Source organism: Nomascus leucogenys, chromosome 4 (assembly GCF_006542625.1).
Source record: "Nomascus leucogenys isolate Asia chromosome 4, Asia_NLE_v1, whole genome shotgun sequence".
NCBI classification, from domain to species: domain Eukaryota; kingdom Metazoa; phylum Chordata; class Mammalia; order Primates; family Hylobatidae; genus Nomascus; species Nomascus leucogenys.
The window spans coordinates 67,331,106-67,349,351 of NC_044384.1; the positions used below are offsets into that span (position 1 = coordinate 67,331,106).

At 42.0% G+C, this 18,246-nt stretch overlaps 1 protein-coding gene across 10 annotated transcripts in view; it reads left to right on the forward strand.

Moving 5' to 3' along the window:
* Window positions 1-18,246, forward strand: part of PTPRM (protein tyrosine phosphatase receptor type M) — an 835,156-nt gene that overhangs the window by 759,970 nt on the left and 56,940 nt on the right. For all 10 annotated transcript variants that reach the window (XM_030810737.1, XM_030810732.1, XM_030810734.1 and 7 more), the window contains one exon: window positions 12,162-12,259. In XM_030810737.1, the coding sequence (XP_030666597.1) occupies window positions 12,162-12,259 (98 nt within the window). The remainder of the gene's footprint in view (window positions 1-12,161; window positions 12,260-18,246) is intronic.

An 18,246-nucleotide genomic window follows, 5' to 3' on the forward strand; every position in this document is an offset into this window, starting at 1 on the left:
TTTATGCAACATAGTCACAATCAGATCTCTTCAACTTGGCCTTAAAATTTCTTCCATATACAACCATGTTTTATGTCAGTAACTAGGCCAGGACTGTCCACTCCCCACTAAAAGACAATAGGCAGAATGGTTAATGAAAGCCTAGACTCTAGAGTTGCACAGCCTAGGCTCAGATACCAGCTCTGCAAGTAACCTCTCAATAAATATTAGCTACTTATTGTTATTATCATTTTGTATGTTCCAAAAGACATATCTCTCAATAGCAGAGGAGCAGTTGAGGTTTTAACCCTAGTAAAGTGTGTACTCATATAGTTTTCATAAAAGCTGATACATCCTACACCTGTTAATGCTTCCTTCCAGAAGGATGTATCAAAAGGAGCCATTTAAGTGTGCACCAACATCCTATACTCCCTCCAGAGTACAAAGAGTGCCATCATTGTTCACTGTTAAACTGTAGACAAACATAGGTTGGAAAGACAACAGCTGCATCCTAAGCTGGAAAAGCATATTTTCCTTCTGTTTTTGAAGTCTTGCTGAAATTGAGCAGCCTTGATAGCAGTGCCAGCTCCACGTCTTGGTGTTCTGAAGGCTTCCCTGGTGCACACTGAAAGTCAGATGACATGTGAGTGAAAACAGCTTAATTCCAAAGACCAGAAAGTTCCTTCCTAACAGGCTTCATTGAAAGCAGTTCCTGAGATAAGAATTACACAGGGGTGTTTTAGAGAGGAGCTTTAACATGGTAAGTTCCTTGTATTTCTTAGGAAGGAAATGGCTATTGATTAAATTTATCTTTATTAAGACATACTAAATAATATCTACTATGTAATTATTTGTCCTTTTTGTTTTTAAACATTTCATAATCGTTTTAATTGAATAAATGATTAAAAGAAAAGATTATTAACCAGAAAAGAAAAAAGAGATGATGGTCGAAGGATTGTATAGCAGATTATAGACAGAGGTTTCCCAGGCTATTTTAGTGTTTATTTAAAACCTGTCCATTAATGTTTGGTTTATGCCAATTTTCTCTTAATGAAATTTGACATAACCTTTTGGTGTCCAATGAGGATTTCATATGTTTTAGAAATACATCCAGAAACAAACATTCCATGAAACTAGTTATGTAGAGAAAGCCATAAATAGTCACATGGTTTATATTGTCACACTTTCTTACTTCAGTCTGAAAGGAGAATTTTGGGGAATGGAATGAGTGAAATGTAAGCATCAACATGTGGGTTGTGTGCTCTGGAGAAAAGGCTAATCGTGGATACAGCAGAAAGTGTATGCCTGATTTTAGTTATAAGAAGAGTACACACCTGCAAGGCAATTTAGAAGAAATTGGGCAAACAGCAAGTACTTGCCTACCGGAGATGGCCAGGTGAAGGGAAAAGACTCTTGTCACAGGAAAACCTACTCCAGTTGAGAAGAAGAGATGTGTCATTGTGTGGCATCACTGTAATTTATTAACAAAACACTCTTTAACATTTATTATTTAAGTCATCACTTTCAACACTACTTCTAAAAAGGTATATTTTATTACAGCTTTTCTCTTCTTTTACTGTCACCAAATTAAAATTCCAGTGGACGGGTGAACACTTCTAACCCTGTAATTCTAGACATAAAGAGTTTTTCATGTGAGAGTTGTCCTTAGAAAATGTGATTTTAACAGACCAGTTATATTTTTGATTTTAGGTTAAAGTATTGCCGAGTTTTTCCCGTCATGGAACAATTCTCAGTGTGTTTGCTTGAAATTCATTAGTTGATTTCTATTGTTTCTTTTAAATGGTAATTTTCTTGGGATACTCTTAGCAGTTCGGGATAATGAGCAAATCACGTCCCTTGCACCCACCCATCTCAACTTTGCTTTTCCTTTTCTGCAGCTGAAACAAAAAATTATTCATGAAAATTGCATGATTTTTAACATAAGTAGCCTCAGGGGAGAACAAATGCAACTATCAAATAAGTGATGTTAAGGATTATTAATGCTGAAGCCAAGTATATTCTGTGTCACTGTTACCGCTTCTGTGACACATGAGGCAGATTCAGTTTGTAAAGCATGGTGGCATATTCTACTGTTTACATCTCACTACTGTAAAAATGGAAAGCTACTCAATGTCAAATTATAGACTTCAGTATTATGGAAGCATCATATTGAAAAATCACATAAAGCTTTATAATAAAAACTTAGAAAACCACTGAAGGGACAACTAGTTCTCTAAATGTTGAGTAACTGACTTCATAACCCTTATTATAGATTATCGCCAATGGCAACAGGAGCAATCATGGATCAAAAATTGAGGACCACTTTTATTCATGTAGCAAGGGCTTTAAAATAAATGCTTCTCAGACTCATCGTCTTCTGTGGTTAAGTCCCACCTTCAGCCATCTTCATTGCTGATGGAAGGAACTGGCTGCCAGTGCCCGAAGGAGGGAGCCCAGGTTTCCTGCAGCTGCTTTGCCTTAACGTCCCTCCCCTTTCCCTTCGCACTTCTGCCATTCAGTGTGTACCCCCACCCACCACACACTCCCTCCTTCAGGTCCCAGAACCACGCTAGAAACAAACATTCTGGTGATGCGCTCAAACAGGGGCCCTGGTCTCGGGCAGTTCAGTTCATTCTGCAGTCAGAACAGTGTTGCTGGGCTGACCTGAAATGGAATTCCAGCTTTGCCACATAATGGCCGTGCAGCTGTAACGAAGGCACTTCATCTCCTAAGCCTGTTTCTTGGGCTGGAGTAGGTGCCTCACACTGCTGTATTGGGGAATGAATGAGATCGTGCATATAAAGAGCAGCATCCAGCACCTGCCTGGCAGGGGGGCAATCTGGTTGTACCTATTTATTTGTCCAACACCCTTGTCCTGGGTTCCCCTTACTCTAGCCTAGAAGCCTTGGTTCTCTTATTGCTGACAGAGCTTTAGGGATGGCAAGAGTCCCCCTTGGTTTTAACACTGTCTTCCTAGTACAGCCGCAGTCCTCCCTGGTCTGAATCAAGAGGTCAGCCTATCCACCAGTCCCCTGGTTCCTGAGCCCACCTGAGCCTCATTGCCACACTGGGGAGCCTTGGAGCCCACGTTGGCCATGCCGGCCACACGAGACCGGCTTAGGGCCTGCCCCCTGCCCTATAAGCTCTGACATTCCGGCCCCCAGGCTCTCCCTGTGCTGAGCCATCACCTGCAGCCACATTGCTGCTGTCTGCTGGATTCCCGACCCATCACCACCTGGACATTTCTGCTGCAGATCTCCACCAGCCATTTGGATGCCCAGGAAGCTGTTCTTGCCATAATAGTTGTAAAATTATAAAATATGTAAAATATGTTTAAACTTTCCCTCTCATTAATCAATGCAGACCATGATCTTTTTGTTCACTGTTCTTTACTGTTCACATTCAACATATTCCTGTTTCTTAGGAATTGTTTTGTTCAATGGAAAAAGTAGACCCTTCCGCTCTGGACACTGGCATCTGTCCGGAACATGCAGGAGAGCTCAGTGGGAGCCTTTGGACTTGGCTTTGGGTAGCTGGGCTCAGTTTACCATTTCTCTCAGCCCACCGTACCTTGCTCCTCCTTTTCCCACTTACTTCATCCTCAGCTGCTGATGGCTGGTCACACCTAAGGCTGAGCCCACACCTGATCAAACCTCCTTGCAGTACAGGTGCCCCCACTAGAGTGCGTTCCAACAACCAAACACTTCTTCCTCTGTTTTCTTTCTCTGACTTTTCCCGAGCTTTGATTCTAAAACTGGAACTTTCCTTAGTCATGTTTTTTTAGTATCTGTCATTGTTGTCTTCCACTCCTAAAATCTGAACTTGCAAATCTTATCAGAATTTTACATTTCCTACAAGACGGCCCCATGGGAGTCTCCTTCCCCTCCCAAGTGGCAACAAGTGGCTCCTGCTGGAAGACCTGCCATCCCCACCCTCCGTCCCTTCTTCCCCTCCTTCAGAGTCACACCCTGTCCTTTGAGACCTATGGCATGTGCCTGACTTCAACAATGCTAGTCCTGCTGCTGCGTCACCAGTCAGACCTAAGCTCTTCCTGACTTTGACTGCCACAGGCATCCTCATACATCAGTTACCGACCCTGGCCTTCAGACTTTTCTTCTTGTGTATCCCCAAAAGAAGTTTGAAGAAATTACGCACCTGCTGTAAACATTTGAGTTTGACATCGAAAACTTTCATCACATGTTTATGTAAGTGTATTTGTTAATAAGAGATAGACAGTATGAAATATTTTCTAAGATAAAATGAGGATTGGTGTAATTAAGATAAATATTTTATGATATGTGGTATTTTTTAACTACCTTACAGATTCAAGCATATCAAACCTGAAAGAAAACTCATGAAACTTTCACTTACAGGTTTCATCCAAGAAAATTTGGCACTCCTGAAAAGCATTCTGGTTCCATTTAAAAGAGTGAATATGGCCAGGCGTGGCAGCTCACACCTGTAATCACAGCACTTTGGGAAGCTGAGGCGGGCAGATCATTTCAGGTCAGGAGTTGGAGACCAGCCTGGCCAACACAGCAAAACCCCGTCTCTACTAAAAACACAAAAGCTAGCTGGGCGTGATAGTACATGCCTGTAGTCCCAGCTACTCTGGAGGTTGAGCCAGGAGAATCACATGAACCCAGAAGCCAGAGGTTACAGTGACCCATGATTGCACCACCGCACTCCAGCCTGGGTGACAGAGACAGACTCTGTCTCGTAATAAATAAATAGTAATAAATATTACCAACCTCTACTGCTTCAAGGGTTCTGAGTTCAGAACATCTTAACATAAGCCAAAATACTAAGTTTCACTCCTCACAGAATTGTTTCAGACAGGGAAGTGAGTTTCTGGAGCCAGTATTCCAGCCCAAAGCTGTAGGTTTTTACACCTGGGCAGTGCCCCATGGTCATATTTGAGATAGGTGGTTTTTTCAAGTGTATGAAAGAGTTTTGTGAGGCTGGACACAGTGGCTCATCCCTGCAATCCCAGCACTTTGAGAAGATGAGGGAGGCAGATTGCTTGAATCTAGGAGTTACAAACCAGCCTGGGCAACATAGTGAGACCCTATCTCTACCAAAAGTACAAAAATTAGCTGGGCGTAGTGCCTGTGGTCCAAGCTACTCAGGAGGCTGACGTGGGAGGATCGCTTGAATCTAGGAGGTCAAGGCTACAGTGAGCTGTGATCATACCACTGCACTCCAGCCTGGGCGACAGAGCTAGACTCTGTCTCAAAAAAAGAAAGAAAGAGAGAAAGAGAGACAGACAGAGACAGACAGAGAGAGAGAAAAGAAGAAGGGAGGAGGAGGAGGGGGAGGGAGAGGAGGAGGAAGAAGAAGGAGAAGAAGAAGGAGGAGGACGAGAGAAGGAGGAAGAGAGGGGAAGGGAAAGGGAAAGGTAGGGTCACACCTGTAATTTCAACACTTTGGGAGGCTGAGGTGGGTGGATCACGAGGTCAGGAGATCGAGACGTTGGTGAAACCCCATCTCTGCTAAAAATACAAAAATTAGCTGGGCGTGGTGGTGCGTGCCTGTAGTCTCAGCTACTCAGAAGGCTGAGCCAGGAGAATTGCTTGAACCCAGGAGACGGAGGTTGCAGTGAGCCAAGATCACGCCACTGTACTCCAGCCTGGCAACAGAGCAGTCGTCAAAAAAATGTATGTAATAATACATTTTAAAAAGAAAGAAAGAAAAGAAAAGAGAAAAGAAGTGGAAAGAAAAGAAAAGAGAAAAGAAGTGGAAAGAAAAGAAAAGAAAGGCTATTGCATATGGAGGCTGGAGACTCCTGCCTAGGGAATAAGTTTTGTCAGAGTCCTTATAGATATTAAGTATCTGGAAATTAATACTTGAAAAACTACTCATCTATGCCTTGGATCATCTTTATGTATCTCTAAGGGTATGCATAGCTCAGTTTGAAGGGGTTTTTTTAAATTTTTTGAGACAGGTTCCCAGTATGTTGCACAGACTGGTGTCAAACTCCTGGGCTCAAGCAATCCTCCCATCTCAGCCTCTGAGTAGCTGGAATTACATCAGTTGAGGTTTAAGAGTCTCAGGATCTTTGCCTTACTGTACTTTACGTGAGAGTGTGGGCTGTTCTTATCTTATCTCTACCTTAGAAAATTTCAAGCTTCTGGATGGTGGAGACCATGTATGTATTACTCACCTTTACATCTCTACCATACCTCACAGAATGCCTGGCATTTAACACTAGGCTGAGTGCTTAACTGCTGCATGCAGGGGTGGCCACTCATACCCACTGGGGCCAGGACAGTGGTATAAATGAACAAAGCAAGCTGGGCATGAGGCCACGTTAGGAAAATGTGCATGGAAAACACACTGGCAGCACAACTCACTTTAAACATCATGAAGAAACAGGGAGCCTCCACTTGGGTCTTGGAAAAGTGGCCCGAGGAAGTGACTTTCGGACTGCTCAGCTGAAACCAGCAAGGAGACGTGCAGGCTTTAACTGATGCATCAGCAGAGGGGGGTCTTGCCGGAGGACGCTGGGGAGGAGCGTGAGGGAGATAGATGGTCAGGGAGGGGCAGGTGCCCTGATACAGTCCAGGCACAGACTATGTGGGACCACATTTGCCTTATTAAAGAATTTAGGGCTTACTCTGAGAGCAGCAGAAAGCCATGGGAAGATTTATGCAGGAAAATGACATGCGGGATTTACAGTCTTCGTAGATGAGCCCTGGCTGAGGGGTAGGGAACGGATTCAGGGGAGGCCCCATGTGGGTTTGGGGAGTTGTATTCATCCACTTGGTAAATAGGTGAGTTGTCATGGTGGCTGGGGTTTGGAGGGGGGACAGAAATGGAGTGGAGGAAACGGTGTGCTGTGCTCTTGAAGTAGTCCTACCGGGTAAGCACAGACGCTTGGGGGCTGGCTGTGCTTGTGAAGCTGAATTTGATTCTATATCAGTAGGAGGCCCTTGGAGTAGTTAAAGGAGGGAAGTGACCGAGATCATGTACCCTAGAACTTAAAGTATAATAAAAAATATATATATATGGAAAAAAAATTTTAAAAAAAGAAAACCTAGAAAGATACAAGGTTCTATGTCATTACATTAAAATTGTAATGCTAAAAAAAAAACAAAAAACAAAAAACACCTTTAAAGAGGTGGTTTCAGTGTGGTTGATGTGGTTTCTCTGCTGTTTTTCTTCTTGCTGGGATTGTGAGGACTGTGTGGTACACACCTGTCTGGTAGAGCCCTTCTGAGTTGCTTCCGATGTTCAAATGAGGCAGCATGATGTAATGGAGTCAGACTCCTGGTTCAAAACTCAGCACTATAGCTCACTAGCTGTGTGACCTTGGACAGCTTGTTTGACTTCCCAGTGCCTCAGTCTCCGTCAGTAAAATGGGGGTGAGCAATAAGACCTATTTCATAGGATGGTGTTTTCTCAATTTAATGCAATAGTACATGTAAACTACTTCAAACAGGACCTGGGAAATAGTAAGTGTTTAAGGGACGTTAGGTATTGTTCTCTTTATGATGGAATGCCAATTTGTACTTATATTATCTTTCTTCAAAAAACTCGAAAATGCCACTGTGAGCTTAAGGGACCTTGACTTCTCAGCAGCTCTAGTTAATGTAGGAAACATAGTGTATAGAAATTCAAATGTGAAAAGCAGGGGTACAAGTCATCAAGGTTTGAAAATGACCATTTTTATAGATGTGGGGGTACAAGTGCAGTTGTGTTACGTGGATATATTGCTTAGTGGTGAAGTGTGGGCTTCTAGGGCACCCATCACCTGAATATTACACATTGTTGAAACGAAGATTTTTGATATCTCTCACTTCCCATGAACTAGAGAACTCATACAATAAAGCCCATCCTTGAATGTCTTTCATTTATGCTTTTCATTGCTTGTTAATGTTTTTTATTGAAAAAAAAAAACTTTCCGCCCCCTTTCTTTTCCCCTTGGGGTTTGATGGTGGCAAGAATGACCCCCTGCACCTTTCCTTCTCAATAGAGGTCTCTGTGTGCCTGCCAGTTGGAGGAGATGGAATGTATTACTGGCCTGATATTATTGAAATTTCTAGATGTTACCTTTCAAATTTCCCACAGGGGGACAACTGCTGAGATTAACCGTGTTGCCTATTGTGCAAACATCTGTAAACGCACCACCACAGCAATTGCAGTGGCTCCCCCCAGCCAGAAACTGCGGAAATCAAATGCCCTGTCTTGCAAACACACCTGTTCACACCTTGAGAGAGGGAGGCTTTTCAGAGCTCCTTGCTTTGAAAAATCTTGGGAGTTTATTTGTTTCTCCACTCTGAGCAGTCCACAGCGATCTTGGGAGTCACACGTCAAAGGCAAAGGCTTACTGACCTCCCATGCTGTTCCCCTTGTCTTTAGGTCCTTCAAGGGCGTGGGTGCTAAGAGGAGCCTGCCTGTGTACCAGGCTTACATCTTTGGACTTGTGATATTGGCTCATGATGGTTGTGGTCACTCAGACCCCGCCAGGAGCTGCCGAATCCAAATGGAGTAGCTCTTGGTGACAGTAAAGTCCACCCCTCCCCTGGCCTGGAGGGTACGTTCTGATTTTGCCAGGAGACAGGTAGCTGAGTAATACTTTATTGAGATCTTGGGAAATGATTTGAAATATGTGGAAGAGAAAAGAAAAACAGGATTGATACATTCTGCATTAAAAACCTTATTTGGGCACCTTCCCTATTTTCTACCCTCAAAAAAAAAAAAAAAAAACACAAAAAAACAGGATTTGAATGAACATTTGGAAAAATGTCTGGAATCATCAGCCACGAATCACCAGTGCCCACCCCTGAGCAATTTTACAGTTGAGCCACCACAGTGACCAGGCCAGGGAGGGAGCCACGCGTGTGGCAGAAGGAACGGCCACCAAGTGTTGGCTGCACAGCGCCCCCCGCCTGCAGGAGAGCGGAGACAGGAGAAAGCAAGGCCAGCTGCACTGCAGGGAGATGTCTCTGCCTGCACTTTTTTTTCTTTCTGGGATCTATTTAGAATAATCTTTGTGTTCAATTTCGTTTTTAGATTTTAACACCGAATTCTTTTTGTTCTTCTGGGTCCACGTATCTAATTTTAGCATTGAAAAGAATTTCACCTAGTTTTTTTTTGTATCCTAATCTTTTTTTAGCGTAGGTCAATGGATAAGAAAATCACAAAAACTAAGTGTATATTATCAGCCAAGTGAGCTGCTAGTGCTTATAAACACCCTTTATTTTAAAGACAATGCGAATTTAATTATGTAAACATGTAAAAACCCAGGCCATCTTAATTGATGCCCAGCCGCAGAGGTGAGGTGGCATGGTCATGTTCCTAGATGACATGTTATGAATAGAGTTCCTTCTACATCCGAGCAAAACAGGATTCCATGGTTCACAGAGCTTGCAGGCAAGGTTAGACTAGTCAGGAGATTCAGAATGAACAAATCTTTCGTGTTTCACAGTTACAACTCCACAGGAGAGCACCCGATGGTTATACTGGAAGATGAAGTGGATGTCCTTGATGCTATAGATCAAGAAAGATGTGAAAATACACCCAGACCCAACCCCCACCCCAACCCAGTTCAGTCAGAGTCTCTTGGGTTAGGACCTGAGAATTTAAAAAAATCTCCACAGTAATTTTAATAAGAAGCTAGAGTTGAGAACCATTGCCTCCCATAGAGAACAGTCACTGGGAAGCTAGGATTTGCACTGTGGTTACCTATGGTGATGGACTGAGCTAAGCCGGAAGCAGAGCCTTGGGTGGGGAAACTGAGAGGAATGATCTGTATAGTGCTTGGGAGCAGTGGCTTAATTCCAGAGCTCCCAGGCTGTGCTGTGAGGACAGAGTGATAATTATGCTCCTTCTGAAGAAATCCTTGCAGAAGATGTCACCTTTCCATGAATTGAAAGGAGGAAAGGAGCTGTGTTTTCAAGCTTCTCCAGATAATCTTAGAAATGTAAGTTGAGAAAGGGAATCATACAAACATACATGTCTTAATTTGACTTAGTACCTAGTATGGGTTTAACATAACACTGTCATAATAATATGGTTTACACACATGCATACAAACTTACCATCCATTCATTGATTCACTGGGCTCCTGCTATGTGCCAGGCATTTCCTAGGGCACTAAGAAAACAGCAGCAAACGAAGAAGGCTGAGTTCCCCTCCGGGAGGGGTCTTAACACCGAGCAATCCCAGAATGTCGGCTGGCAAGAAGGGGTGAGTGAGGAATATGCTGGAGGCAGAATGGGGCCCCTAGCCTAGAGTGTCTCTGAGAAGACCCCTGTTGCCCTGTTGGGCCCTGACAAGGGAGGTGGCTTTGCTCTTCCTGCAGGCACAAGCTGTCCATGATGCTGGGACCTCTGATTCATCCACTAGAGCCATTGTCATCAGAACTATTTCTGGAAGTTTCTGAGTAGGTGGCACAGGCCTGTGTACCTAGTGAAGGCCCCCCCGCTCTTTGATTCAGGGGTCACATTGGGCTGTTTGCGCAAAGAAGGACTCACTGCTTTTTTTTCCCCTTGTGAATAAGTAACAAGCTGTTAAGTACACAATGAATGTACCTCTCTGCAAGCCAGAACTGTAGTGATTGATGGAATCCGATGTTTACTTGTCCCCTCTGTAACCTTAGATTAAAGTCACTGAAATCTTCAGCCTCTACATCAGGAGAATGGCACGCACATGCCAAGGGACGTGGCCAAAATGGCTGGTGGAGCTTTGTGGGAGGTGGCGTGCATGGTCCCTTCCCCAAAGGGATTAGATGCAGAGACATCAGGAGAGCAAGTCAGCTTTTATGGGGAGGGTAACAGTGTAAACAGAAGCAGCAAGGGAGAAATGATAGGAATTTGTGTTGTGGAGGGAAAGGAAGGAGGCCTGGACAGGGAAGAAGGAGAAGAAAAATTACACAAGAACCGGTTGCTAATTGGTCAAGAGGGATGGGGAGTGACTGAAGGGCCCCCTGGGTGTGTCACTATTGTTCAGTGTCCAGGCTGCAGCAAAAGGACAGCTATTAATAAACATCGTTAAATGCATCTTGTTTTCTTTCTATTGCTTTGTTGTTTATAAAATGCCTGAGTACACATTAATTCCAAGAATCCTCAAAATAACTTTGAGAGGTGTTACTGTGATCAGTATATAAAGAAAGAAGACATTGAAACTCATAGAGGCTAAGTAACTTGCCCCAAATCACACAGCCAGTTAAAAGGCAGAAGCAGATCTCAAATTCAAACATTTGAGCTCCAGCTCCAGCAATCTGAAATGTCAAGATACCTAGTACAATTGGGTTCTGGTCCTGGATGTGCCTGAACATTTGTATGATTTCACATATATCGTGTGACTCTCCAAGCCTTTGAAGTTGCATTTCTCTCATTTCCTTACCTTTCTATATGTCTTATAAAGATTTCTACTCTTATATTTATACCCTCAAGTATGCATGGACACAAAGTCGAGTTTGGGGTTTTTTTAAAATCTGGATTAAAAGAAATTTTAAATTCCAACTTTCTTTACCTGATTCTCTCTGTAGCACTGGCCTTTTGTAATATATATTCTTCCTTTTTTATTTTTTTTCCAGCCATAAGAAAGAGCTTTTTAATGCTCAGATCCCAAGAGCTAAGGAAGTAGATGGCTATTCGCGTTCTGCCAGGAATCTTTATGTTCAGTGAGAAGAAGTGCAACTGCTTAAAACTCTTAACTTCTCTCTCTTACTTTAGAAAGTCAAGCAGAAAAAAAAATGGATTAATTTGACAGATAGCACAGAATAAGAAAAATATTAGAAACAAGAAGGGGCCATTTTTCCTATAGAGGCTCATTTCATTCTATATACCACTTCCCTGGGATATCTGCCAATTGTTAGCAGAAAGAGTAATGTCATCTATTTTTTAAAATTTGACTCTTGAGTACTATGGAGATAAATAGCTAAATGATGGAGAAATAACTTTCTTTCACGGTAGTAGTCTAAGAAGGGTAGAAAGAGCTCAAATGCAGATGTTTGATGACATGAGAAAATTCAGCGACAAATGACAACTTTGATATTTCCATAGGTGCAGTTTTAGAAAGGGTATCTTTTTGCATTCACACTAGAGACCTGTGTCCATCTGTAAAAGTGAGGGAACTGCATGTGGGTATTAATAGATGCATTTGCAAGCCCCAGAAATTTTCCAGTTGAAACTTAACAAAAAAAAACAAAAAGTTTCTGTTCTGTTCTGCTGTAGGACCAATGCAGGAAACCATCTATGACTTCTGGAGGATGGTGTGGCATGAAAACACTGCAAGCATCATCATGGTGACCAATCTTGTGGAAGTGGGAAGGGTGAGTAGACCATCTGCTGCAAATGGCCATTTTGTTCCTTGCTTAGTTGGTAACAGAAAGTAAGGCATGAGGCAAGCTTTTGAAGTATTATGTGTACTTCCAAAAACATTAACTACTCCAGCTCCTCCTATTGCTTGCTGCACTTGCTTATAAATTATCAGTAAACATAGCCTGAATTGCTTTCATTTGTTGCGATAGCAACAGACAGGAAAGGCACTCAAGATTTAAAAGCAGTTGTTATTGGGCTATATTGAGAGCACAAAAATACCTCTAAGCATGAATGCTGATTGTTGAGTGTCAAAACTCAATGGGTGCTACATTAGACATGACTACATTCCCAAACTGAAGAAAATTGGCTCTAAAAACAGTGTGCAGCTCTAGATTCAATCCTTAGATTAGAATTCCAGCATCTTCCTTTGCTTAAATTGGCCTTTCCTGTGTCTCAGTTTCCAAACCTGTAGAATGGAAAGCATCATCTTTCTGAAGGTTTTGTACCACCTTCTCCATAGTAACTGTTTATGAGCAGTGCTTTTATTTAACCAGGAAACTTTTACATAGTTTTAATCTCAGTAGTAGTATGCTATAGGATTATTTACAAAGTGAAATTTTAAAATGAGCAAACACACAGCTTGCAGTTGCCTTATTTATGGTAAGTTGAATTCCATGGTTGTGCTAACTGAAGAGAAGTTGGCATCATGAGATTTGCCCTCAGCAAAGGCAGCCTAGAGGTTATCCTAGAATTGAAACAGTGAGACAGGAGCCATAAAGGGGTTGTCTCTTAAGATTCTCAGGTTTCAGGAGGCACAAAGCAGGAAGAAGAAAGACATCACAATTCTCTCATAATGAGAATATTCAGTAAGTAGGATATATATATACACACACACAATATAAGTAGGAGATATATATATATATATTATATATAATTCTAGCAAAAATGGCACATTAACCTGAAAATCCCCCTACAAACATCTAGAAATTCTAGATAAAAATATAAATATGTGTTTTAATATGTTTATATGTATATCACATGCATATGCAAATATATATATTTTAAATGTTTAGCTTAGCCCTTAATAAAGACAGCTACTACAGACCAGAAATAAAGTGAGGACTTGAGATCCTAGGGAGTGTAGCGCTTGCATGCACCCTTAGCAGGCTGGGCAAGGGGTTCTGTGTGAGTGTTGAGGGAAAGTGGGCAGCGTCAGTCTTTGTGATCTTGGATCCCGGGTTTTAAAGCCCACTGAGGGCAGGAAATAATGCGGACATGTACAATGCTAAGAATTTAGATGTTGACTGCCACACAGAACCAAAACCCACAAAGAGTAGACCCTCAGAGAAAGGGCAAACTGGGGAAGTGGAGGTAGGGAGAGGGACGAGGGAGAAGGGAGAGGAGCACCAGCCAGCCCAGGGAATTGACAAGGAAGTTAAACCATTTTCATTTAGGTAGGATCTGTGGGGGTAAAGCACTTTGGCCAACTCCAGGGTCAAAGTAAACACCTAATAAAATCAGAAAATAATTAGAACTGTGAATCATAAAGTGTCATGATAGTGTTAAAGTTGTGAAATGCAAATAACATGGTACCAGAGAAGGAAATACATGTTCTTAAATGTTGTTATTAGAAAAGCAGAAATACCAACTAAGCATCTAATTCAAGAAGACAGATGAAGAACAGAGCAAAACCAAAGAAAGAAAAAAGGAAATAATAAACATGAATAGAAATTTATTAACTAAACAGCACAGAAGCAATAATAAAGTTCAACAAAATAAAAAGCTGGTTTTGTGAAAAGGTTAATAACATGGACCTCTGGCAACAGATCAGAAATAAATAGAGAAAAACCACATATAGCCAATAGCAGATTTTTTTGTACTGCAATAGAATAATATGAATAACAATATATTTGATGAATTAGGTAATTTTCTAGAAAAATATGACTTTCCAAAACTGACTCAAAAAGAAACAGAAATTCTGAGTAGATAATAATTATCTTAAACTCGAATTCTGGTTAAAAATTGACCCATGGAAATGTACCAGTGTATTTATAGGTACTAAATATTCAAGGAACAGATAATTCAAATGTAAATGTTAAAAATATATAACATTTTATAAATACGTAAAAATATATAAATTATATGCATTTTATAAAAATTATTCTAAGAGAACAGAAAAGAAAGCTTGTTCCCCCATTTCATTTTAAGAGGCTAGTATAACCTCAATATCAAAACCAGACAAGACTACAGGAAAAGGTAAAATTATAGGTGCCACACATAGATAGGAAGAGATGAATAGACCAGTAGGTCCAAACAGGCCAGATGTAAGACACCAAAAGCCCAACATATTAAGGAATAGGATAGGAAAATGTATGATAGTAAGATTTACATAAAATTCTCTATATGACAAAGGATATAATAAGTGACCAGAAAAGGGGGGAGGTACTATGGGGCTATTATGCAAAGTTTAAACACTTCCAGAGCAATATTTTATGTACTAAAAATATAGAAATCATTTCTATCTTTCAATGATGTCTCTGCCGGGAGCCAGCATGGGAGTGCAGGTGAGCTGGTGAGGAGGCTGCTGAGGCAGGGAGGGCCACCAGCCCAGCCTAGAAGAGGGTGCTGGGCCTCTCCTTCCACAGACCTTTCTCTGGAAAGAGGAAAGTAGCAGTACTGTGTGTCCACCTGGTTGGGCTGCCATAACCAAATACCACAAGCCGGGAGGCTTACACAACAGACATGTACTATCTTCCTGTTCTGGAGGCTGGAAAGTCCCAATCCGGGTCTGGCAGGATTCCGCTTCTGGTGCGGGCCCTCCTCCTGGCTTTCATGTGGCCACCTTCTTGCTGCAACCTCACATGTCAGAGAGAGTGCACGCTCTGTGGTGTCTCTTTTTACAAGGACATGAATCCTATTGGGTGAGGGCCCCACCTTAATGTCCTCATTTAACCATCATTATTTCCTTGGAGGCCCATCTCCAAATACAGTCACGCTTGGGGGTTAGGGCTTCACCATATGAGTTTTGGGGGTACACAAATATTCAGTCCATAACAGCCTGCTTAATGGGGTTCTCGTAAAGATTCAATGAGTTTCCACATGTCAGGAGGTTAGAGAAGTTCCTGCCCATTCCGAGGACTCAATAATAACAGCTACTAGTGTAACCTTAGGTTTCCACCAACAAACCTGAGACTGAAGAAAAAGACCCTTTTTCTTCCACACACCAAATCTACCTACTTTTACTATGAAAACATTAATGACTATTGAAAAAAAAAAAAAAAAAGGCCAACTCCACTAGGCCAACTTCAAGTTCCTTGAAGGGAAGAGATGGCCTTGCTCAGCGGCCTCTCCCTCCAGGCCCAGGGCCCTAAGCAAATGCCCAGCAAGGTGAATAAAGAGAGTACCTCGCCACAGTGTCACGGAGCACACCAGAGCCACCTCATGTAGCCTAAACATTTCATCTGCTTTCATGTGCTTGTGTTTCTTCCCCTGAGAGGTATACTCCCATCTGACTCCTTCATTTACTTCACACATCCTTGCTGACCACCCACATGTGATGGGGAGAAAGAGGTACCTGGAGCCCACTCCCGGGTGCCTTCCTTTCACAATCCCAGCACTCCCAGAAAGTTGTGCACCTATGCACACATTCAATATTTGCACTGGAGCTCGCTTACAAGAGAGTCCTAAGTAAATTATTTTGAAAAGTAGATAATTGCTAAATAACAACTATTGCTGGATTTTTAAAAATAAAGGCACATGTATTTTTTGCTTAATTGAAATTCCAAAGCACACCACTGTGTCTGGACTCAGTGGCTTAGGAGGTTAAGCTGATTTCGTATGATACAGCCTTTTACCTTAACGAAAGATGAGGACAGCATAGTCTTTGGTTGAAAAGTCAAAAGAAAATTGTGCTGTAAAATTTCTGCAGCAAAAAATAATAATTACAGACTAAAGCCCACTGTGTCTGAGACATGGCACATTTGCAGGGAGCCAGGTTTCATTCAGAGCAACCTGGGTTTAGAAAAGGAATGAAAATGTTATACAGTGGTGGTCACTGTTCCGTCCATCAGGCACCTGGACCCATCACATCCAGGGTAGTCACTGATGATTTTTATGACAGCAACTATTCCTTCTGACAAATAACCATGGAAATTTTGTTTCCAATAAGATGTGGCTGAAGTGGGTGGTGGTAACTAGGTTTCTGATTTACCCATAAATCTAAGTCCATAGATTTAAAGTAACTCAACCATTTTAGGTCTGGTAAGGTTATTAAAAAAAAAAAATTCTTCCAAATCCTTACCAGGTTTGTGGGGACATGGGTAAGCTCTGAAGAGGCCCCATCTCGTTGCCATCAGCCCCTTGGATGGGCCTGACTTCAATTAGTAATGAAATTATGGCATCTGTCCTTGAAATGTCTGGCATGATTTGGGGGTTTTGACAAGAGGTCATGTTCCCTCGTGGGAAAAGCACTCTCCTTGTTCCAGGCTGTTTCCCATTGTTAATCCTGCACATTTGTTTACAGATAGCTCCTCCATTTTCCATGCTTAAAAACAACAACAACAAACCACCCAAGAAATCAAAGTGACATGGTTTTTAAGGGCAATAGCTACCTACTTAACATGTGTACCGCACATAGTGCGTCCTTCATGCATTAAGCATGAGCTAGGCGGATGCGTGTTTGTTTACACAGACTTGCTGCCGATTCATTAAGGCAGAGCTGGGGACCTGCTTCCCCCCATTTTGCCCTGAAGCTCTCTGCATTAGGCGGCCCTAATTGCTGGTGTTGGAGCCACCAGGAGACCTTTCCTGTGGCAGCACCTGGTGCAGAAGACACAGATGCTGCACTTCCCTCCAGCGGGGTCCCCGGTACATCTGCCAGGACCTGTCATTATCTAAGACTTCCTTGTCACCACCATGCCTCCCCTTTTAGCCCACGTGTTCTGGGAAGGGACCCTTGTCGGTTTTCCTGGCACCTGCGGCCGGCTGCACACCTGGCATTGAAATGGCGCTGGAACATGTTGTGATTATTTTCCCTCTTTAATGAACCCACCTGAGGGACATTTAGTTTTTTAATCCAGTCACCTGTTTCCCAGGCATTCCCATTTACACTGTTTGTGTGGAGATTCAAAAACTCTGTTGTGGTGTTGAGCTATTCCATCTGCCAGAAGTCTTATAACCAAATCTGCAGGACTCCCAAAGGAGACTTTTGCACTGGTAATTTAAGCTAATTATTTCTAAACATATTTAGTCAGTTTTATGAAGACCTCATTAGAATGTGACTGTTTATTAAAAATCCAAATGAGGTCTCACAGTCATTTAGGAAAATTATTGTTGAGTCACTCTGAATAGTTCTGATAACAGAAGGTAACATGTTTTGGAGCTGAGAGAAGTGGGGACCAGAGCTATGGACCTCTATCACAGTAGGGGATGGGAAGAAACCACCTACATGGATTCTTGGATATTTTCCACCCAAGGAGCCTGCCCTAAAATTCCTTTCACAGTACTTGTCACTAAAAGAGTCATGAAAGGAAAAGTTTACGATGAACACTAGACGTCAGAACTAACAACTTTCTAATTCACATACAAGGAAGGTATATTAAGATTCCAGGTGCCCCTCTCACAGCCAAGAAAAAACATCTTCTTTTCTGCAACAGCCACCAGACCCAGGATCAATGAGGAAGCAAGAGAGAGGCAAGGTTGACCTCTTATAAAAACTGTGGAGATACTGGTTAATTACAAGAATAAAAATATTAGTAATCGTTTTTACTACAAAATCTCTTGAATTGTTCCAAGACATCAAACTCATAAGAAAGGGAAGAGGGAAATTGTTTTTATAGACATTGCTGACAGTTTTCCATCTTGAGCACTCACTGTTACTTTCATAGATCCTTTTTCATAAACTGGTATTTAAGACTGATCTTTTGTGACCTGTGTAATTACAGTCTTAGCCTTTGAATAATTTATGCTCATTCAGCAAACACTCCTCATCTCGATTTAC